The following is a 23,967-nucleotide window of genomic DNA, read 5'->3' as shown; positions in this document are numbered from 1 at the left end:
TCTCCTCTTGTTACTGCAGAGGCCTATCTTATCGGCAGTGTCAACCGTCTTCGCGTGTGCAGCAGTCGGCCTACCCATTTTGAAGGCAGAGGACATGGGGTCTGTTGAATCCATTCACTCCACCACTCATGCTGCTGCATCAGAACTCAAGCCCCTTTGATTTGCCCTTGCTGACCAACTGTCAGCTGGTAGGGGGCAGGGTCTGGCTTTTACTGCCAGCTTGGAATTCCATCCCATCTGACCAATGGGTTTTATAGATTATTTAAGGGGGCTATGTCCTACCTTCCATTTGTTCCCCTCTTCCTGTTTCCCCCAAGGCAAATCAAATTTTGCCTCGATCTGAATGCAAGAAGGCAACCTCCTACTGGCAAAAGGTGCCATAGAGTACTGGACCCATCGAGGGGAAACGGCTGCTACTCTGGTTACTATTGCAGACAAAGGACTGTGCCCTCCGACCTGTACTCTGCCGTTGAACATTGAATACTCACTCTGTACATATTCTCTCAGCTCTGGAGACTGGAACATGTCCTTGGACTTGCAGGATGCATATTTTCATAGCCCTGTCCTGCAGGCTCACAGATGCTGCCTGAGTTTCATGACCAAGTCAAAATATTTTGAAGTTGCTGTGCGGTCTTTTTGCCTCACCTCAGTCTCTTGGGCGTTTACGTAAGTGGTGGAGGTGGTCTAATCGTATCTTAAGAGGTTGGGGATACTTGTATTCCCATACTTCATTGCTCAAGGTGCGCTCGGCGCAGTCATTTGCTTACCAGCGCAGGATGACGGCTGCTCTTTTAACCTCCTGAGGGTTTTCGATCAATGAGCCAGAGTCTTGTCTTAGCCCAATGCAGGATCTTGCATTTGTGAGGGCTATACTGGATTCAGTGGTGTTCCAAGGCTTTTTCACCACTGCAGAGTATCTGCAACATATAAGATATTATCCCAATATTTCAGGCCCAGTCCTGTGTCTTAGTAAGTATGGACCGTAGGCTTTTTGGACTCCTATTCTTAAACATTTACCTTGTTCCATATGCGAGATGGCTTATGTGGCTCTTGTTTCAGTGGGGGAGGCACTGGGGCCGACACCCCAGTTGTATCCGGATCTCACAGATCTTTTGTGGCAGACTAATATCGACCTCACCTGTGGCATGTTACTCTGTCTTGACTAACCAGACTTCACAAGTGTGACAAACACTTTCGGGTCATCTAGGAAAGGTAGAGGTCAGACAACTCTGGTTTCCTGTGGACTGCTATCTCCATATTAATCCTTTGGAGCTTTTTGCAGTCAGACTCAACCTGAAGCCTTGATGCCACCGATGAATGGTAGACATGTGCAGGCTGTCATGGATAATCCAACTGCTATATGTTACTAGTAGAAGGTCTGAAGACCTGTGATGCTTTCCTGCCATATAGTGCTCCCCTTTCATTTATTTATTTTGAAAGTTTTATAAAGCGCGAACAAGACCCTTGCAGATATCAGAGCGCTTTACAGTAAGTAAAGTTCTTTACATATCAATTAAATGCAAGTCCAAGCATGTGGAGAAGTGTGGCTCACTAGTTAGAGGAGGCAGACCCTGATGCAGAGGTCAGACCCGGGACCAGGGTTCAATTCTCGACGCGGCAGGGTCTTGAGCCCAAATGTCCATGGACTCGATAATTCTCGCCTTGGTGCCTACTCGAATCATGGGTTCACACTCTGCAGCTCTGTGCAATAGCTTGCTTAATCTCCTCTACGGGCCCCCCCCCCCCCGCGGCGGGATGCCTGGTCTTCACCTTGGGGATGCCCAGTAGGGGTAATCTCGCAGGGAAAGCCAGGACGGGTTCCCAAAGCAAGCGCTAAGAGACCTGTCGGTGATTTGGCGCTATATAAATCGAAATTAACATAACATAACATATACTTAACATCTTGTAAGAGCAAAGTAATAAGATACAACACAAAACTATCCCGTTGAGTCAGGCAAAGGGTAGATATAATGTCTAGGTTACCTAGATGGTCTCTTGTCCTAATCGGGGTTAGTAGCGAGGATATGTTTGGTGTTGAAATTTCTTTAGACCATGCTCGGGTGAATTTGGCCATGAGAATAGATTTTACTTCCTTTTTGAAAGTTAAGTTTGGTTTCTGGGGGTGAGGCATTCCAAATTCTGGGTGCCAACCCTGAGAAGGTACGATTATATGTTTTCTTGTTGAATCTTTGCGATTTCAGTAGTAGGCTTTTCGCACCTCTTGAAGATCTGATCCCACCAGAGATCGTCCGTTTCTGTGCCAGATAGCCGGGTGCCTTGGGATGCATGGCTTTATGCGTCATACAATCTATTTTCAAGTGAATTCTGGCTTCCAGAGGTAGCCAATTCAAGGATTTTAGGTCCGGGGAGATGTGGGAACTTCTTTTAGAACCAGTGATGAGTCTCCCTGCAGCATTGATTGAAACTCTTAGAGGTGCCGTTGTAGCTTTGGGTAAGCCACAAAGAGCGACACTTCCGAACTCCACTCTAGGGATAACTAGAACTTGTACTGCCTGCTTGAAGTCATTGACGGTCAGGAAGGTTTTCAGTATCCTCAGTGTGTTTATCTGGAAGTTTTCTCCCTTTGTTGCTTTGCTGATGTGTTTTTTGCATATTGAGGTTACTGTCAAGGGTTATTCTCAGTGATTTTGCTGAGTCCACGATGGTTGGTTGAACGTTGAGTGCCGTAAGAAGTATGATCCAGTCTTGCATTATGGAGACTTGGGCGGGTGAAGCTATTAGGAGGAATTCGGTTTTTATGGCATTCAATTTGAGATGGTTTTCTGCCAGCCATGTCTGGGTATTCCCAAGCGTTGTGTTAAGCAATTTGATGTCTTCTAAGGTGTGGATCTTAAGGTATAGTTGCGTGTCGTCAGCGTACATGTGATATTGCACGTTAGATGCGTGTAGAATTTCGGTGAGTGGTTCCATAAAAAGATTAAACAATGTCGGAGATAGTGAGGACCCTTGCGGGACTCCCAAAGTTACTGGGACGGGCTTGGACAGGGAGTTGTTGACCTTGAATTGTTGTGTCCGGTTTTGGAGAAATGAGGTAAACCAATTTAGCACTGACCCTGATAATCCCATTCTGTGTTTCAGATGATCTATCAGGTTCTCATGTTTGACCGTATCAAAGGCTCAGGAGAGGTCTAGTAGGATGAGTAGGCAGGTTCCATTCTGATCAAGGATTTGTAGCGCGTCGTCTGTGTCATGGCTGATTCAGTGCTATGACCTGCTCGGAAGCCTGATTGGTATTTGTTAAGAAGGTCAAAGTGATCAATATACCTTGTCAGCTGGAGGTGTACACATGTTTCCAATAGTTTGGCCAAGGTAGGAATATTGGAAATAGGGCGATAGTTATTTAGGTCCGTAGGGTCGGCAGTGAGTTTCTTTAGAATGGGTGATACCTGTCCAACTTTGAGGGTGTCCGGGATGCAACCTTGCTGAAGTGAGCTGTTTATGATCTTGGTCCATACTGTTACTGTGCCAGCCTTCTTTGTTTTGGTACACATCCTCATCGACTTAACCCTAAAAGAGCCATGAGCTTTTATGCTAATCGTTTAAGATCCTGCTGCTGTACAGCCAGATCTCCGTTGATTTAAATGAGCCCAAAAATGGCAGAAGAGGACTCAGTCGAGGGGGGTAGTCGTTTGTAGAAAAATATGTAACATGTCGGACAGAAAAGAGCCCCTGCAAGCCCGCAGGCCTATTTCACCAGGACCAAAGCTTCAACACATGCAGTGGCAAAAGGTAGTGTGTGCTTCGACAGCTGTCTGGATACAACATGGGCATTAGTACATACGTTCAAAAAGTATTGCTGCCTTAAAATCGAGGTTCGCTGAGGGTACTTATGCCTGCTAAGGGTCTTGGTTTAAGTCCATTCTGCAGCCCTTTTGTACACACTGCTATGTTACCTAGGCTAACAATGAAGAATCTGTGGTTATAAGTATACATCAGAACAACTAGTTGCTTGTTTTATGTAATGCTCTTTATGGTGGAACACGGATTCTTGACTGCCTTCCTCCTCTCCTTTCTAGTGTGTAGTGGACCTCTGCACAGCATAATAAGGTCCCAAGATATACTTTGGCGCACAGTCATCTACAGCTTGTTTTCAATGATCCACATCTTGGCCATGGAAGTTGAACCATTCAGAAACGCATGTCAGTCCACAGGGTTTCCCCATGTATGCAGCCAAGCTCTGTTACTTCCTGAGTGGTACAAGATTTCTGTAGAGCCACAAGGGGCCACCTTTCGTGGCTCATGTTCTTGCTGAGAGAATTTTCCTGATCCAGTCTGGAATTTGGGATATTCTAAAAGTGAGGAATATGCATTTACAGACCAGCCACCATAAAGAGCATTACCGTAAATGAGTAACGTGTTCATTAGACTCAGTCCTCTTTATCTCAGAGGTTCTATTCCAGGCTGCCTAAATACCATTCATAAAAATAAAATGATTTGACACCTTTGAACTAAAACTAATGATCATCATTAATTATTAAACTTTAGTACAACTATCATAATGTCATTTAAAATATTTCTTTAATATTGCACTACATTCATGTTCTTTTCTATAGTGCTTCATTTTCAAATAAAAATAAGTATTTTGCTTAGAAAGGATAATAGGCTGCCTCTTATTCACCCATCGGTGGCCAGAGTCACCAAGTCCACTTGGAATTCCACTAGGGCTGCATGTCCCGAAATCCAGACTGGAGGGACTATTTTTTTTGTTGATTTGCTGTTTTTCATACTATGTTACATGCTTCTGGCAGGAGCATCAGGATGTTTATTTCCTTAATTTTCACTGTCAAGTGATCAGTTCATTAATATTACAACTTCTTCTTTTTTCTGCCCTGAATCCTCTGCTACAGCCTGCTTGGCCCACGGGTACAGAATGCATTGCCAAGTACAACTTCTCAGCAACAGCGGACCAGGATCTCCCGTTCAGCAAAGGAGATGTCCTCACCATCATTACTGTAACAAAGGTAAATCCTCACCTGTATTTCGCCTAGGCTGTTTATGTTGTAGTCTGTGGGCCAAGAATCACAGCTATGCTTACGTTTTCTCTTCGATATGTCAATCAACATCTTCTGATCAAATGCATTGAGCGAGATCCAATTAAAGAGATGCATGCTATTCTGGTGCTTGGAGTACTTTGGCCATGTGATGTATCATTTGTAAAGTTTGCTGGATCTGTGCTGGCTTCATTGGATTGTGGCCTTTGGGAAGCTTGCTTTCCTCTTACAGCAACTCCTTTCTGTAGAAGGGGTTCTCTGTGTGTAGTCCTAATCTGTGAATAGTCCCGCTCATGTGCAGGGACCCCGGAGCAATCAAAATATTCTCTTGTCTTCTTCTGCAGTCCTGCATAGACACTTAAGAGAAAATAAAAGACAAATATTGCAACCTGACATTAACAAGGCTACATTGGCCAGCACTTCATCCTGAAGTAAAAAGGATAGCCAAATAATATCATAACATTTTACACATTTTACAGAGTTTCACCACACATATAGAAACTCCCCTTCACAAAAATCCTTTCCATGATAGAGAGGAAGGGTTGGACAGACAAGCTTCATAGGCTGCCATTATGTGTCTGGAAAAGGGATAACGTGCCTTTAAGGAACCCTCCAGAGACCCTCGGTATCCCATGATGCACAGCCAAAGGCAAGTTACTTTCAGTTCTTTTTTCCGGCTCCTGCTAGCAGGACCCTGGAGCGTTGAGCTCTACCTTTTTGGGTATATCTTCAATTTTTTGATATTTTTCAGTGAGATTGGTGTTTCATTCGACTTCTGGGGTCTTCCTCTTCCAGCTGCTGTCTTTTTTTATCAGTTTTACCACCTCTATCTTGTTGAAATGCTAGCTTTATTCGACAAGTGCCCTGAGTGTGGTAGGAAGAAGGCCAAGTCAGAACCCCACAGAGTGTGCATACTCTGTCTGCCTGCTACTCATGTACCTGGCTCCTGTGATATTTGCCATTCTTTCTCCAGGATGACGAAGATCGACGTCGAGAAGATCGACGTCGAGAAGAAGATCGACGTCGAGAAGAAGATCGACGTCGAGGAGAAGATCGCCGTCGAGGAGAAGATCGCCGTCGAGGAGAAGATCGCCGTCGAGGAGAAGATCGCCGTCGAGGAGAAGATCGCCGTCGAGGAGAAGATCGCCGTCGAGGCGAAGATCGCCGTCGAGGCGAAGATCGCCGTCGAGGCGAAGATCGCCGTCGAGGAAGGAAAAGTCAACGTCGAGGAAGGAAAAGTCGACGTCTAAGAGAAAGTCTACTCCCTGGACGGGGTCTAGTTTGGTGAGCGTCTCTTTATCAGAGAGTTCCCGGTCGCGGCGGCGCCAGCGTTCCTCCTCGGGTGAGTCTACCTCCAAAGCATCCTCTCCGAGGCCTGCTCGTAAGAAGAGGAGAGTACTCTGGTCTCCGGACTCTGATTACTCGAGGACCTACTCGCCCTCAAGGCCTGGAGCACCTACTCCTCCACCACAACAACTACCTCCTCCTCCTCCTCCTCCCCCCCCCCCCCTCCGCCGCCTCCTCTGCCTCCTCTGCCTCCTCCTCCTCCTCCTCCGCCTCTACAACCGGGCCTTGGATTCCGGCTCAGCCGCTTCTTCTTCTGCAACAGCCGGTGCCGGTGGGTCCGGCGAGACCCAGGAAACAGAGGTCACAATCACGTGGGAGGCAACGCTTTCGCAGTGAGCGAAGATCTTCAACCAGGTCACAACATCGTCGTCGTAGAGAGAGGTCATGGTCCAGGCATTCCAGATACACAGACTCTTCCAGTGACAGGAGGTATTCGCCTACTTTGCTTGACTCTCCTCCAACGAGGGTGTCGCCAGTGGATGACATAGTGACGTTTCAGGACGTGCTATTGAGGGGAGCAGCGAAGTTGGGGATAGCACTGACGGTGCCCACCCCTTCCACCTCTGTCATCTTTGAAACGCTACAGCGTAAGCACCTGTCTCGCCCTTTGCTGCCTTTGGTGCCAGGGTTGGAAGAACCGGCCATGGAGCTGTTCCTGACTCCGGCCTCGGCAAAGTCTGCCCCATCCCGGCTTCAGAAGAAGTACAGGCCTGCCCCGGATTTGGTTATTGTTACAGCGGCAAAGAAGCAACACTCTACTGCTCCTACGTCAACGGTCCCTCCGTACAAGGAGAGCCGTCAAATGGATTCGGCAGGGAGAAAGATCTGCAGTACGGCAGCCACTTCTATGAAGGCTGCGAGTTCGAACAGCACTGCTGGGTCGGTATGACCGCTCATTGTGGGAGTCCCTGCAAAAATTCATTGAGCTCCTCCCGAGGGACAGAAGGGAAGATTTTAAGGAAATCTTGAATGAGGGAATGATGGTTTCCAACCAAGTCATCAGCGCGGCTGCGGATGCCTCTCTCCTGGCTGCTCACGGGTTCTGCCATGGAGTAAACTTGAGACGCCACTCCTGGTTGCGCCTTACCCCTCTCAAGCCGGAGGCGCAGCAGCGTATTGCCAAATTGCCCTTTTCTGGCACTACCCTCTTCGGGACTCATGCGGATGAGGAGCTGGCCGGCATGAAGGCAGAAGTTGAGACGCTGAAGGCGGTCGGTTTGGAGAAAACAAAGGACCAGCGGAAGTCTTTTCGCCTCTTCCAGAGGCGCTACTCCTCCCAACGATTCTAGCGAGGGCAGGGTCGCCAAGCTGGCCAACAGCAGCAACAACAATATCCGAGGCAGCCCTTCCAGAAGCGTCAGAGGGGCAGAGGCGGTCAGCAGGCCTCATCGGGGAATAGGGGGCCCGGCTGGATCGAAGCCCTGAGGGATTACTTCCCCCTCGTCTGTTACCCACTCCGGTGGAGGGAAGCATTCAGAATTACCCGGCAGAGTGGAGAAAAATTACTCCGGACAAGTGGGTGCTGAATATTGTTTGCAAAGGATACAGTCTTCGTTTTGTCAGCCCTCCTCCAGCTATTCCACCAGTTCGCTCGCAATACCAGCTGCACGAGCTCCAAGCCGGAGGCCGATGCCCTATTAAGAAAAAGGGCGATAGAAGACGTCCCTCTGTCTCAAAGGGGAAAGGGTCTATACTCCAGGTTCTGGTGTGCAAAAAGGACAAAAACGAGTTCAGGCCCATTCTGGATTTGAGACAAGCAAACAAGTGGATCCGCAGGGAGAAGTTTCGCATGTTGTCCTTACACCAGATTTATCCTCGGCTGCATTGAGGAGACTGGGTTTGTGCAATAGATCTGCAGGATGCTTACTTCCATGTACCCATTGCACAGAAACATCGGAAGTTCCTACGCTTCCTAGTCGGCACCAACCACTATCAGTACACCGTACTTCCATTTGGTCTGAAGTCTGCACCCAGGACTTTTTCGAAATGCATGGCAGTGGTGGGGGCGCACCTGAGAAAGAACAAGTTGTTTGTCTACCCGTATCTGGACGACCGGCTGATCAAAGCTTCCACCTTCCAGGAAGCGCAATTGCCTTTCAACAGGACAGCTGTTCTGTTGAGCTAAATGGGTCTACACATCAACATGTCCAGGTCTTTTCCGACTCCTGTTCAGTGTCTGCAGTACTTGGGAGCCTCCAAGCGTGTGTCCTTCAGAGGAGCGACGCTTATCGATCCTTCGGAAGGCTCTGACTCTCATGTCCGTTTTATCAACGACGGTAAGGACAGTGTCGTCTCTCCTGGGGTCAATGGCTTTTTGCGTCTTCCTTACACCACATGCGGGCCTCCACATGAGACCGCTGCAGGAATGTCTGGAGGATCAGTGGGACCAGAAACGAGGAAGCTGGGAGGACAAGATCACACTGTCCCAGCACGCTCAGCAGACACTGAAATGGTGGTGTTCAGCAGAGAATCTCCTCAAGGGGGTTCCATTCCACAAGGACATTCCAATACAGACCATTGTGACTGATGCTTCTCTCCAGGGCTGGGGCGCGCATTCGGACCATCTGCAGATCAAAGGAACGTGGTCCCAGGCAGAGTCCACGTACCATATCATTTTTCTGGAACTCAGAGCTGTTCACTTGGCACTGAAGGCCTTTCATCCGTCCTTCCAGACCAACTCCCTGCTTGTACAGCCGGACAATACGACCACGATGTATTACCTCAACAAGCAGGGAGGCCCGAGATCGCGCACACTGACTCAGGAAGCGCAGGGGATCTGGCACTGGCTGCTAGGCAGAGGACTGACTATAACGGCTACCCATCTACCAGGTGTGCAGAATGCTCAGGCGGACGCACTCAGCAGTCTCGTTCAGGAGAACCACGAGTGGGCTTTAAACAAAGAGGTGCTAGGAAACCTCTTCGAATGATGGGGCACTCCAGACGTAGATCTGTTCGCCACCGCCGAAAACAGCAAATGCCGAGACTTCGCCTCCAGGTTTTACCAACCGAGGACTCTGGGGAATGCGCTATGGATCAGCTGGTCGAACAGCTTACTGTACGCTTTTCCACCCATTCCCCTGATTCCGGCAGTGCTCATCAAGCTGTCTCAATCCAAAGCGCAAATGAGCCTCATTGCTCCAGAGTGGCCTCGACAGTGGTGGTTCACAGACCTGCTCCACTGGTCTCTCCAACCCCATCTGCTGCTTCCATGTTGGCCGGACCTTCTAACAAAGTTCGGGGGGCAGATGGTGCACCCCAACCTCTTATCGTTGAGTTTGGCGGCCTGGCTCCTGAGATAGTACAATATGGACACTTGAATTTGCCTGACAACTGTATGGAAATACTTAAGAAGGCTAAAAGGCCATCTACCAGGACTTCCTATGCCTACAAGTGGAAGAGGTTCTGCATTTGGTGCACATCCAAGAACGCTGACCCTACCTCCTGCAAGGAAGATGTTATCCTTCCATACCTCTTGCATTTAGCTCAATCTGGCCTTAAATTCCATTCTATTAAGGTTCACCTCGCAGCATTAACTGCATATAGGAAATCCCTTCGCAGACATCCTTTTTCAAGGTACCTGTAATTAAAGATTTTTTTGGAGGGTTTAAAGGCGTTTCCCCCCATTAGGTGTCCTTCGCCTTCATGGGAGCTGAATGTGGTGCTGTCCAGGTTGATGAAGGAGCCTTTTGAGCCTATTTATAAGGATTCTCTACAGCATTTGTCCTGGAAGGCAGCTTTCCTTGTGGCTATATCATCAGCGTGCAGGGTGAGTGAGATTCAGGCTTTGTGTTGTCAAGAGCCCTAGACAGTATTTCATGCTTCCAAGGTTGTCATGAGGACTCGCCCCAAATTTCTCCCTAAGGTGATATCTGATTTCCATGTCAACCAGACGATCACATTACTGACGTTTTTTCAACATCCCACCTCTCCGGCGGAGAGGTCCCTTCATTCACTGGATGTGGGGCGGGTGTTGAAATTTTACTTAGCTAAGACCAAGGACATTCGTAGGTCAGATCAGTTGTTTGTGAATTACTGTTCAGTCAGGACTGGCCTTGCCACCTCCAAACAGTCCATATCTAGGTGGATTGTGTCCTGTATACAACTATGCTACCAGAAGGCCAACAAGACTCTAGGGGGTAAGCCTAAGGCTCATTCAACTAGAGGCCAAGCGGGCTACTACGGCTTTGTTACGTAACGTTCCCATTGCAGACATCTTTAGGGCGGATACGTGGAAGTCTGTCCACACATTTGTGAAGGATTACTGCCTGGATTCTGATGCCAGGAACAGATGAGCAAGTTGGGCAGGCTACGCTGAGGAATTTATTTGCTCAGTAAGCATTTTTTCTTTAGTTTTCTTCCACTGCTGGATTTGGTTTTGGGATGGGCTTGCCATTCTATTAACAGATTAGGACTATACACAGAGATCCCCTACTACAGAAGGAGTAGTTTCTTGCCTGTAACTCCAGTTCTGTAGTAGGGGTATCTCTGTTGTAGACATAAGCGACCCACCCTCCTCCCCGGTGGAAGTAAACGTTTTTTTCCTGGATGCTACAGGCCTGGCTTTAAGAGACCTTCAAAAACAACTGAAAGTAACTTGCCTTTGGCTGTGCATCATGGGATACCGAGGTTCTCTGGAGGGTTCCTTAAAGGTACGGTATCCCTTTTCCAGACACATAATGGCAGCCTATGAGGCTTGTCTGTCCAACCCTTCCTCTCTATCATGCAAAGGATTTTTGTGAAGGGGAGTTTATATATGTGTGGTGAAACTCTGTAAAATGTAATGATATTATGTGGCTATCCTTTTCACTTCAGGATGAAGTGCTGGCCAATGTAGCCATATTAATGTCAGGTTGCATTATTAGTCTTTTATTTTCTCTAAAGTGTCTAGGCAGGACTGCAGAAGAAGACGACTTAAGAGACTATTTTGTTTGCTCCGGGGTCCCCGCACATGTGAGACTATTCACAGATTATGACTATAACAGAGATACCCCTACTACAGAACTGGAGTTACAGGTAAGAAACTACTCCTTCCCAGTGTTTGTGGACAGTCTCTGAAAGTGTTGCTCAACATCTATGTGGTTGCTCTTCAAAAAAGAAAAGGCAGTTACTAGTTTCCTAACATGGATTATTATTAGTTGTCTCTATGGATTTAAGCAGTAGTTTATCCCAGCACAGGGTTAATTTTTGTCAATTCAAGACGATAATCGCCTCTACAGGCATAGCCTAAACCCATAAATTACTCAAGATCAGGCCAAAAAATACTTGAATCTGACTGTTTAGAGCAAGGCAATAGGCAAATGAATTATGGGGAGACGATGATGCCAATGGCCTAGTCCAACTTTTTTTGCCTGGGACCCAGTTGTGTTTTTACTTACTTCCAGGTTCCCTCTTTCATCTACTTTGGAGCTCTACCTTGTCCGAGTGGAGTGATCGCTTATCACTTTAGTGGTTCCGTGGTGGCTACAACCACCTCTTTATGGCACCATTCAAAACAGAAGCTATAGCGCATCCATTCTGTGTGCTTGAAGACTTTAACAAACAAATCTACAAGGTTCTAGTTCTACTCCCCTCACACTTTGCCAGGGCTTTTGAGGCGTTAAATCTTACAAATGTTTTTAACTATTTTACTCACTTATATTTCATACTCTGAAGCTCGTATTTACTAATTAATCAACCATTCAAACCCTTTCTTTGCTTTGGACTGACCATGTGGCCAAACATTTTACTTTTCATCCCACTTCCAGAAGTCTCCACTCAAACTATCCATAGCCTGGTGTAGCACCCATTTGGATAACTATCTGTGCCTTGTTGAGTTCAACAGGGACTAGATCTACAAATGCTTAGACCTTTACTTTCAACTGGTGTATATCTTTAGCACCTGATAAAATATCCCAGCTAAATGAGAACAACCATAGTGGTCCTGTCCTAGCTCTCCCTGGTTCAATAAGTATAACAAAAAAGTAACTGTAAATATCTAGAATGCCTACGGTTATGAAATTATGGTCAAGCAGCAATGTTTTTTGGAAAGTCTGTCTGAAAAATTACTTAAAGGTGGTTTGGAAAACCAGAGCTGAATTGTTGTCAACAATATTTCCTTCACTCGCATTGGCCAAGTGAGTTTTTACAGTGGTAAAATACTTTCTATTGCCTTCAGCTTGAAGTCAGAAGATTACATCCTATCAAGTTCTGTGAGATTTTTTGGCTAGGTATTTTCGAAATGAAATTACACCTTTTCACCAGGGCGTCCATGCCCAATCCTCATTCACTTGAGGTGCTTAGTTTTTCAGTAACTGGCTGGGAGGTGCCTCCTTGCGTATCTTTATGTAGCTATCTGAGGAGGTCATCAAGGAAGGACTCCACATTTGTAAATCTGTCCCCCCTCTCGATTCTTGCTCCCTTTCCCCTTTCATCTTTAATGAAGAGCTGTCCTCTATCGGGCCGTTGCTTAGACAATTGAATAATTTGTATATCTTGTCCTTACCCACAGGTATCTTGCTAGTTCCCCTCCCAGCTGCATTCCTAGTGAAGGAAAGCAGCACACAATAATCGGCTATCTTCATTTTAGTGACATGGTGTGGATAACGGAGAAGCAGGCGCACACAGGTCTGCCCAGTCAAGGGTAAATTGGGTTCCCCTAGAGGATTAAGGGTTATTCCAACAGGGTGAGGTTAAAAGTGTTGTCTTCAGTGTTGGTGGGTTTGGTGACGTGCTTTTGATATCCAGAGCACTGAAGGATACCTTCATGGACTGTGCCTGAGTCACTGGCTAGGTTGAAGACTCCATGGACTGTAGGGTGGTAGTACTGGATATAAATTGAGGACAGATGAGGTATGTTTTATGATGTGCGTGGGAGAAGGAGGCAGTACACATAAATGGGTACCGCACTTTTCATACTCCAGCTGAGCAATCAGTCAGGGGCAGAAATAAAGGGGGGTTGTGCTGCTTAATTTCAAACACCTCTAGTTTAAAGGTAGGAAAATGTATCGCCACATCCAAGTACTATCAGATGTTGGAGCTCACAATGGAGGGATATGAGACTTTTAATATCGTACATTTTCATAATAATATCCCACCGCGTGAAGTATCCACTGTTCTTGAGGGTCTTACTCAAACCAAGCTGAATTCAAACAGGGACGGTCCATCAGGAAACAGGGTTATATGGCTGGGGGATTTTAATTGTATGCTGTGCCCGTATAGCCAAACCGATATATGCGGACTAGCAAACATCAAAGGTGAACCCTGCACCCATTTTTCACATACATTAATGGGTAACCTTATAAATATCAGGACATGCGTGATCTGTGACTACAGGACACCCTCCTACTTTGCACTCCTTTTTACTTTTTAAGCATGATTACTCCAATTGTGTAAATATCAAATCATACTGTTTATTTAAACATTCTTTTGTAGCGAGTTTTCATTTCAGGATTGTATTTCATTCATACAAATTTACATGTTCATCTTGTCATCCCAATGCATTTCAAGCATAATGCTCTTCTTCAGGGGATTTATTTAATCTGAAATTATAATACATGAAGTAAGTACCTGAATTAATTTTACCCAACAGTTTTAAATTATCCAATCTTCACATTATACATATTTTATAGTACTGAACACTGTGCGCTCCTCTGTACCTTATAGCCCCTGCTCAACTGATCGTTTATATCGTCACTCATGTAACCTAGTGCTTTTAGCCCTTATATATCTGTGCCACAACTTGTTTTAGTGATCGGAACTCCACCCGGTTACCCTTGTTTATACCTAAATTACTCACAAGCCTTCATTTCCAAGGTCGTTCGCACTCTGTAAATTAATAAACAAATAATCCGGTGTAAGGTTCAATTCACCGTGTCTTAATACAGATGCATAGCGCACTTGTAGGTATTATATTTCGAAGCACGCCTCTTACCCGATGCGTCTTGTTGCCTCTCTCCCCTCGCTACTCTGGCGTGCGTCGCTCTGGCCCTGTTTCCCTGTGCGCCTCTATGACCTAGTTCCGATCACGTGACCGAAATAGCGGTCGTGTTTACCTTCCCTAATATTTCGGGCTGGTGTTATAATAGTGTAGCAACAGCAAATGGTGTATATATCAATTACTAAAAGACTTTTACACATATAAAGGAAACGACATTGTCAAAATTTCACAGTTCAAATACAATGTGCGCTATTTATCTTTTAGAGGATCCCTATACATATCAAAAAATCATTGTGTCCAAAAAGAATTATAATTGTCTATAAAAAGCAATTCAGATCTAATCTTTCATTAAGCCCCTTTGGCTGTGTGGTACATAAAAAATTAATCCAAAACGCTTCTCTCCTCAGTAATTGATTATCAATGTCCCTTCCTGGGATGATTTTCACAGTCTCCAATATGCAAAATTTGAGTTGGCTCACATTGTGGTTTGCTTGGTTGAAATTGGTAGCCACAGAGGATTTGGTGTTTTTCAAGCGTATGTTGCTTTTATGTTCTATTATGCGGGTTTTTATTTTCCTTTGAGTTTTTCCCACATAGGATAATCCACAAGGGCATCGCAATAGATATATCACGTTCTCTGTGTTACATGTTCCAGTTACTTTCAACTGTATGGGAGTGCCTTTGGTTGGATGGTTGATAACGTTCCCTTTAATAATCGCTGAGCAGTTTCCGCAATTATGGCAAGGAAGTGTTCCATTGTATTTCACAGCTTCTTGTGTCGGTTGATTTAATAGTTCTTTGAGATTCTTAGTTCTCTCATAAGCAAAAATTGGAGGTGCAGAAAAAATTCCTTTGAAATCTTCTTCTAGTGCAAGTAAAGGCCAATGGTTACGAATGATTTTTTTGATTTTAGTACTTTTCGTGGAAAATTTTGACACGAATACACATCTTTTTTCATCACTTTTGGTTGCTGATCTTAACAAGTGCTGACGCTGTAATTTGTCTGCTCGATTGGCTGCAGATTCCAGAATGGGATCAGGATATCCTCTCTTTTTAAATTTCTGAAGTGTCTCTTGTTTGTGTTTGAGATATAGTTCGTTTGTTGATGCTATTCGTTTTATTCTTAGGATTTGTGAAAATGGCAGGTGGTGTTTGAGTGAAGGCTGATGAAAGCTGTTATAATGTAATAAGTTGTTTCTGTCTGTTTCTTTGGTATATACACTTGTTGTGATTTCACCATCTTTGTTAGTTAGCAATACGTCCAGGAATGACAATTCTTTGTTACTCATGATACTCGTGAATTGTATTCTTGCCTCTATTGTATTCAATTGGTCTATGGCTTCTTTTAATGTGGTTTCAGTACCTCTCCATAAGACAAAAATGTCGTCAATGTATCTTTTATATACTATTAGGTTTTCCTTCCAAGTTTCATTCTCCAGTATATGTTGCTCCTCAAATTTGTGCATAAAAATGTTTGCGTAGGTAGGCGCGGCACAATTGCCCATGGAAGTTCCAGAAGCTTGTATGTAAAATTTGTCTTCCCATTTGAAGTAGCTGTGGAACAGCGTAAAGTGTAACAACTCCATTATAAATATTTTGAGATCTTCTGTTTTGTTTTCCTGCATAAGTAGACTTTCGACTGCGGTTATACCTTGATCATGAGGGATTGATGTATATAAAGACTTTACGTCTATACTTGCCATAATCATCTCTTTCGTGAAGTCACTTTTCCGTTCTTCCAATATGTTTAAAAAATGTGTTGTGTCCTTCAAATAGGTTGTTGTGTTCTGGACAATATTCTGTAGGTGTTTATCTATATACTTTCCAATGGGTTCATGTATAGACCCTATAGTAGATACTATCGGTCTCAAAGGAGGGTGGTACAGATCTTTATGGACTTTGGGAGTCATATATATGTAAGGAACACTTGGGTTGTCTGTAATAAGGTATTCCTTTTCTTTTTGTCCAATGGTTCCTTTAGTGATTGCATTCTCAATTATATTATTCAAAATTTTCATGAACTCTCTGGTAGGATCCGTGGTCATGATGGTGTAAGTGTTTGGATCCTGGACGTGTTCTTCTACTTTAGACAGGTAATAGCTGGTATCCATAATAACAAGAGCTCCGCCCTTATCTGCTTGTCTGATGGTGATTTGGGGATTGTTCGCTAATTTCTTTAAAATGTTCCTTTCTCGAACAGTCATATTGGATTGTTTAGTTGCTGGTTGTTTGAATGTTTCTTCGATTTCAGCAATGACTACTTTTTCAAACGCGTCTAATACCTTGTGGCTCACTGGCGCCATATATTTACTTTTACTTCTTAGGCCCAGTAGTGTATTTTCTCTCGGTGGATTGATAGTCGGTTCAATGACATTATCAAAAAAATGTCTCAATCTTAAAGATCTTAAGAATTTGTATAAACTGACTTTGGTTTCTAGGAAGTTTGAATGGTACGTTGGGACGTACGATGTTCCTTTTTGTAATGTATTGATTTCTTGTTGCGTTAGTGGTTGGCTGGATATGTTGATGACTAGATTTTCAGGACTCGACTCCTGGTACTTTGAGCTATCGTTTTTCGTTCTACTTGTTTTTTTGCCCCTCCTGGTTCTGTTTGGGGTGCTTGGCCTGCCTCTAAAAAATCTTCCCGTTGAGCTTGACCTGTAGTACTTGTACTCGCTTGAGTTTCAGCATTTTGGTTCGTTGGTTCTGTTGCCGGACCTGCTCTAGGTCTTCGGTCATATGTGTATCGTTTTTGATGTGAGTCCTCAGATGATGTGTCATCGGTTGACGCATTTGGTTTTTGTTGTCGCCTTTTTGCGTAAATCTCAGCCCAAGAGTAAACTTCTCCTAGTCGATAGTCTGTAGTGTCTCTCTTAAACTTCCTTAATTTTCTGTCATTTATTTCTTTTGTATATTCATCCAATTTTTTGTTAGTGTCTTCCAGGATTTGTTCCCATTCATCTTTGGTTGTTGTTTTAACTAATTCATCTCTCACCTGGTTAACTTCCTTCGTTAAGTCTTCTATCAGTTTTGCCAATTCTTCAACTATGAGTAATATCAAATCCAATGAACATTTATTAAGAATTGCTTGCCAGCGTTCAGTAAATCTTGCGTTGTTCTTACATAACGTTGATTTGAGGGCGATCCTTAAGCCACGTGGAATGCGTAGCGCTTTGTGGTATTTAATGAGGGTACTTGCGTGTAGTTTTTGGTTTATGATCCTTTTTGATATGTATAGTAACTGTTTTAGGGTTGATTCTTTAGATACGGTACTTGGTATTATTTCCTCAGTTTCCCCAATCAGAGAGTAAATACGGCTGGTGTCCTCCTCTGAGAACACTAGGGTTTCTGCTCGATGTTCTGTTGTATGGGCGATTTCTGCAAACTGCATGTTGGTCAAAGTTTTTCAATATATTTCAATGTCGGTGCTAATACTCTGTGGCTCAGTGAAAAATATCAATAAACAAAGTTTGGTATCAACGTTATGTAAGAACAACGCAAGATTTACTGAACGCTGGCAAGCAATTCTTAATAAATGTTCATTGGATTTGATATTACTCATAGTTGAAGAATTGGCAAAACTGATAGAAGACTTAACGAAGGAAGTTAACCAGGTGAGAGATGAATTAGTTAAAACAACAACCAAAGATGAATGGGAACAAATCCTGGAAGACACTAACAAAAAATTGGATGAATATACAAAAGAAATAAATGACAGAAAATTAAGGAAGTTTAAGAGAGACACTACAGACTATCGACTAGGAGAAGTTTACTCTTGGGCTGAGATTTACGCAAAAAGGCGACAACAAAAACCAAATGCGTCAACCGATGACACATCATCTGAGGACTCACATCAAAAACGATACACATATGACCGAAGACCTAGAGCAGGTCCGGCAACAGAACCAACGAACCAAAATGCTGAAACTCAAGCGAGTACAAGTACTACAGGTCAAGCTCAACGGGAAGATTTTTTAGAGGCAGGCCAAGCACCCCAAACAGAACCAGGAGGGGCAAAAAAACAAGTAGAACGAAAAACGATAGCTCAAAGTACCAGGAGTCGAGTCCTGAAAATCTAGTCATCAACATATCCAGCCAACCACTAACGCAACAAGAAATCAATACATTACAAAAAGGAACATCGTACGTCCCAACGTACCATTCAAACTTCCTAGAAACCAAAGTCAGTTTATACAAATTCTTAAGATCTTTAAGATTGAGACGTTTTTTTGATAATGTCATTGAACCGACTATCAATCCACCGAGAGAAAATACACTACTGGGCCTAAGAAGTAAAAGTAAATATATGGCGCCAGTGAGCCACAAGGTATTAGACGCGTTTGAAAAAGTAGTCATTGCTGAAATCGAAGAAACATTCAAACAACCAGCAACTAAACAATCCAATATGACTGTTCGAGAAAGGAACATTTTAAAGAAATTAGCGAACAATCCCCAAATCACCATCAGACAAGCAGATAAGGGCGGAGCTCTTGTTATTATGGATACCAGCTATTACCTGTCTAAAGTAGAAGAACACGTCCAGGATCCAAACACTTACACCATCATGACCACGGATCCTACCAGAGAGTTCATGAAAATTTTGAATAATATAATTGAGAATGCAATCACTAAAGGAACCATTGGACAAAAAGAAAAGGAATACCTTATTACAGACAACCCAAGTGTTCCTTACATATATATGACTCCCAAAGTCCATAAAGATCTGTACCACCCTCCTTTGAGACCGATAGTATCTACTATAGGGTCTATACATGAACCCATTGGAAAGTATATAGATAAACACCTACAGAATATTGTCCAGAACACAACAACCTATTTGAAGGACACAACACATTTTTTAAACATATTGGAAGAACGGAAAAGTGACTTCACGAAAGAGATGATTATGGCAAGTATAGACGTAAAGTCTTTATATACATCAATCCCTCATGATCAAGGTATAACCGCAGTCGAAAGTCTACTTATGCAGGAAAACAAAACAGAAGATCTCAAAATATTTATAATGGAGTTGTTACACTTTACGCTGTTCCACAGCTACTTCAAATGGGAAGACAAATTTTACATACAAGCTTCTGGAACTTCCATGGGCAATTGTGCCGCGCCTACCTACGCAAACATTTTTATGCACAAATTTGAGGAGCAACATATACTGGAGAATGAAACTTGGAAGGAAAACCTAATAGTATATAAAAGATACATTGACGACATTTTTGTCTTATGGAGAGGTACTGAAACCACATTAAAAGAAGCCATAGACCAATTGAATACAATAGAGGCAAGAATACAATTCACGAGTATCATGAGTAACAAAGAATTGTCATTCCTGGACGTATTGCTAACTAACAAAGATGGTGAAATCACAACAAGTGTATATACCAAAGAAACAGACAGAAACAACTTATTACATTATAACAGCTTTCATCAGCCTTCACTCAAACACCACCTGCCATTTTCACAAATCCTAAGAATAAAACGAATAGCATCAACAAACGAACTATATCTCAAACACAAACAAGAGACACTTCAGAAATTTAAAAAGAGAGGATATCCTGATCCCATTCTGGAATCTGCAGCCAATCGAGCAGACAAATTACAGCGTCAGCACTTGTTAAGATCAGCAACCAAAAGTGATGAAAAAAGATGTGTATTCGTGTCAAAATTTTCCACGAAAAGTACTAAAATCAAAAAAATCATTCGTAACCATTGGCCTTTACTTGCACTAGAAGAAGATTTCAAAGGAATTTTTTCTGCACCTCCAATTTTTGCTTATGAGAGAACTAAGAATCTCAAAGAACTATTAAATCAACCGACACAAGAAGCTGTGAAATACAATGGAACACTTCCTTGCCATAATTGCGGAAACTGCTCAGCGATTATTAAAGGGAACGTTATCAACCATCCAACCAAAGGCACTCCCATACAGTTGAAAGTAACTGGAACATGTAACACAGAGAACGTGATATATCTATTGCGATGCCCTTGTGGATTATCCTATGTGGGAAAAACTCAAAGGAAAATAAAAACCCGCATAATAGAACATAAAAGCAACATACGCTTGAAAAACACCAAATCCTCTGTGGCTACCCATTTCAACCAAGCAAACCACAATGTGAGCCAACTCAAATTTTGCATATTGGAGACTGTGAAAATCATCCCAGGAAGGGACATTGATAATCAATTACTGAGGAGAGAAGCGTTTTGGATTAATTTTTTATGTACCACACAGCCAAAGGGGCTTAATGAAAGATTAGATCTGAATTGCTTTTTATAGACAATTATAATTCTTTTTGGACACAATGATTTTTTGATATGTATAGGGATCCTCTAAAAGATAAATAGCGCACATTGTATTTGAACTGTGAAATTTTGACAATGTCGTTTCCTTTATATGTGTAAAAGTCTTTTAGTAATTGATATATACACCATTTGCTGTTGCTACACTATTATAACACCAGCCCGAAATATTAGGGAAGGTAAACACGACCGCTATTGCGGTCACGTGATCGGAACTAGGTCATAGAGGCGCACAGGGAAACAGGGCCAGAGCGACGCACGCCAGAGTAGCGAGGGGAGAGAGGCAACAAGACGCATCGGGTAAGAGGCGTGCTTCGAAATATAATACCTACAAGTGCGCTATGCATCTGTATTAAGACACGGTGAATTGAACCTTACACCGGATTATTTGTTTATTAATTTACAGAGTGCGAACGACCTTGGAAATGAAGGCTTGTGAGTAATTTAGGTATAAACAAGGGTAACCGGGTGGAGTTCCGATCACTAAAACAAGTTGTGGCACAGATATATAAGGGCTAAAAGCACTAGGTTACATGAGTGACGATATAAACGATCAGTTGAGCAGGGGCTATAAGGTACAGAGGAGCGCACAGTGTTCAGTACTATAAAATATGTATAATGTGAAGATTGGATAATTTAAAACTGTTGGGTAAAATTAATTCAGGTACTTACTTCATGTATTATAATTTCAGATTAAATAAATCCCCTGAAGAAGAGCATTATGCTTGAAATGCATTGGGATGACAAGATGAACATGTAAATTTGTATGAATGAAATACAATCCTGAAATGAAAACTCGCTACAAAAGAATGTTTAAATAAACAGTATGATTTGATATTTACACAATTGGAGTAATCATGCTTAAAAAGTAAAAAGGAGTGCAAAGTAGGAGGGTGTCCTGTAGTCACAGATCACGCATGTCCTGATATATCACATACCCTAAATGCTCAGTAGGGTACCTACCTATGCACCGACGACACATGGAAAACTTGATCAACTTGAAATACAATTTTGAACAAGCGAGTGCAATACCAAACTTTGTTTATTAACCTTATAAATAACCTGATGTTTGAAATGGATTTTGGTTTTGTAAATGAAATGTGCGACCCACAGGTTAATTTCAAACCCACTTATAATGGCAGGGGCTGCAACTCGCTAATTGATTTCGCCATGGCTTCTTGTAGTTTCATCCCCAGTATGCTAGATTTTAACATAGGCGAAATTGCAATTAGCGATCATTATCCACTTACGTTTTCCCTAAAACCAATGAAGTATAGAAATGAGCGCATGGGAGTAATTAATAATCTCTATCCCCACAAGCTAAACCTTGTGAAAAGAAATGGTTATGCCCTCAAATGGAGCAAAATCGAGCCCACCCGGTTTCTCCAGAAACTGTTAACAAATAGAGCAGATGACTTCACGACATGTCTTACGGAAACTAGCAAGCCGGAAACTGTGCTGACGGCCTTCTCAAAAATATCTGAGGAGATCAGCCATTCCCTGGAGGGGGTAGAAAGGAAAAAACTTAACGATAAATTGAAGGGCTGGTTTAACTGTGAATGTTCGAAAGCCCATGCAGTTTTAAAAACAGCTCTTAAAAGAGTACCCAAAAATGTGGAAGATATACGAGACGCCAGAAACGCATATTATGCTGCGGTAAAGGAGAGCAAGAAGGCTATAAAGCAAGAAGCATGGGATGCTTTACATAAAGCTAGCCTCCAGAAAGATAACATCAGCTTCTGAAGGCAGTAAATGCCCCCTTCTTCCAGGAGAAGAGAGCGATTGCATTGACCTAGCAATAGAGGAAGGAATCTGGGTTAATCACTTCACCGGCCTCTATGAAAGAGATTTGTTACCAGGGGATAAAGACGTTGAGAGGTTGGGAGATGTAGAAACAACTGCACCCGGATTGTTTCCCCTGAACATAAATTTTGAACTATCAGAGATCGAAGTGGCAATAGCTGAGAGCTCAGGGGGAAAAGCCCGGGGGCGGGATGGGGTACCTGTGGACATTTATAAATCAAATGATAAATTATGGGCCCCTCTCCTGACAAATGTGTTAAACTGCTCTAACAAAATAGGATTTCTAACAACTTGGCAGGAAGCTATAGTGATCCCCATTTTTAAAAATGGTGATCGCCAAGATCCAAAATGTTACAGGCCCATATCACTGCTGGACTCGCTAATGAAAGTGGCTGGTAGGGCGATACTAAATAGATTACAGATGTGGGCAGCGGACACGGGTGCACTCTCTATATACCAATATGGCTTCAAAGAAGGGTTAGGTACAGTCGAGCAAGGCTTAAACCTAGCAATTGTCATTGGTAAATATGCGGTTGCAAAAGGGGATAAGCTTTTTTTGACTTTTGTTGATTTAAGCAGTGTGTTCGACTGTGTCAGTCATGACATTCTATGGGAAACTCTTTTAGACTTAGAAGTCGACCCCATTATTATAAACTTCATCAAGGCACTGTACCGGGGGCAGGCGCTAAGGTCCTTTTTGGCCTAAAGGGAGAATGCACTTAAAAATTCCCGATTAAAAAGGGTGTCCGCCAGGGATGCATACTGGCACCGTTTTTATTTAATTTGTACATTAACAGTGTTGCATCCCACTTGATAGAAAACCGGCAGGACTACCCACAGGTTAAAGGCAGGCCAGCTCCAATCCTGTTATATGCGGATGACGCGGTCATCATGGCGCGCACACAACTGGGACTTCAGAGATCACTGAATTCCTTCTCTGATTTTATGAGCGCACGGGGTCTAAAAATTAATAGTAGTAAAACTTTTAGTATGTCCTGTCCAAAAAAAAGCAGCAAGGCCCATTGTAACATCTCTTTGGCAGGGGTAAAGATTGACTCAACTAAAACCTTTTCTTATTTAGGCATAATCTTCGATAACAATGGGACATGAGTCGCGGCCGCAAGTGCTCGGAAATTAGTATTTTCTCGAGCCATTGGTGCTCTGAGAAATTTCGCTATTAAGCTAGGGGGCAGACCAGTTAAAATTCTCATAGACATTTACAAGGCAAAATGTGTGTCTACAGTAACTTATGGGGCAGCTATATGGGGTATTACGGATTCTAGTAAGATACAGGCGTGTGAAAACGCCTTCTTACGATATCTACTGGCAGTACCAAAGTCAACCTCCACATACGTGTGTCATAAAGAGCTGGGCATAGCCTATGTGTCTGACCTTATAAAAATGAGCCCAATCCTGTTATGGCATAGGGTTTGGGTTTCCCAAGAGACAGAGTTGAATAAGGACATTATTAGGGACTGTGTGGCTCTTCAAAGGTGTATGAAAATTGAGTGGGATATGTGAGACGTTTTTTAACAGCTATAGCCACCAGGAATATTTTGAAAATCCGCCTAGCAT

At 43.3% G+C, this 23,967-nt stretch overlaps 1 protein-coding gene across 3 annotated transcripts in view; it reads left to right on the top strand.

The window, feature by feature from the left end:
• CSK (C-terminal Src kinase) overlaps nucleotides 1-23,967 on the top strand; it is a 797,455-nt gene that overhangs the window by 230,476 nt on the left and 543,012 nt on the right. For all 3 annotated transcript variants that reach the window (XM_078685133.1, XM_078685131.1, XM_078685132.1), the window contains one exon: nucleotides 4,869-4,982. In XM_078685133.1, the coding sequence (XP_078541259.1) occupies nucleotides 4,869-4,982 (114 nt within the window). The remainder of the gene's footprint in view (nucleotides 1-4,868; nucleotides 4,983-23,967) is intronic.

This window comes from Lissotriton helveticus, chromosome 3_2 (assembly GCF_964261635.1).
Source record: "Lissotriton helveticus chromosome 3_2, aLisHel1.1, whole genome shotgun sequence".
Classification (NCBI taxonomy): domain Eukaryota; kingdom Metazoa; phylum Chordata; class Amphibia; order Caudata; family Salamandridae; genus Lissotriton; species Lissotriton helveticus.
This window is presented reverse-complemented; position numbering and strand designations above follow the sequence as displayed.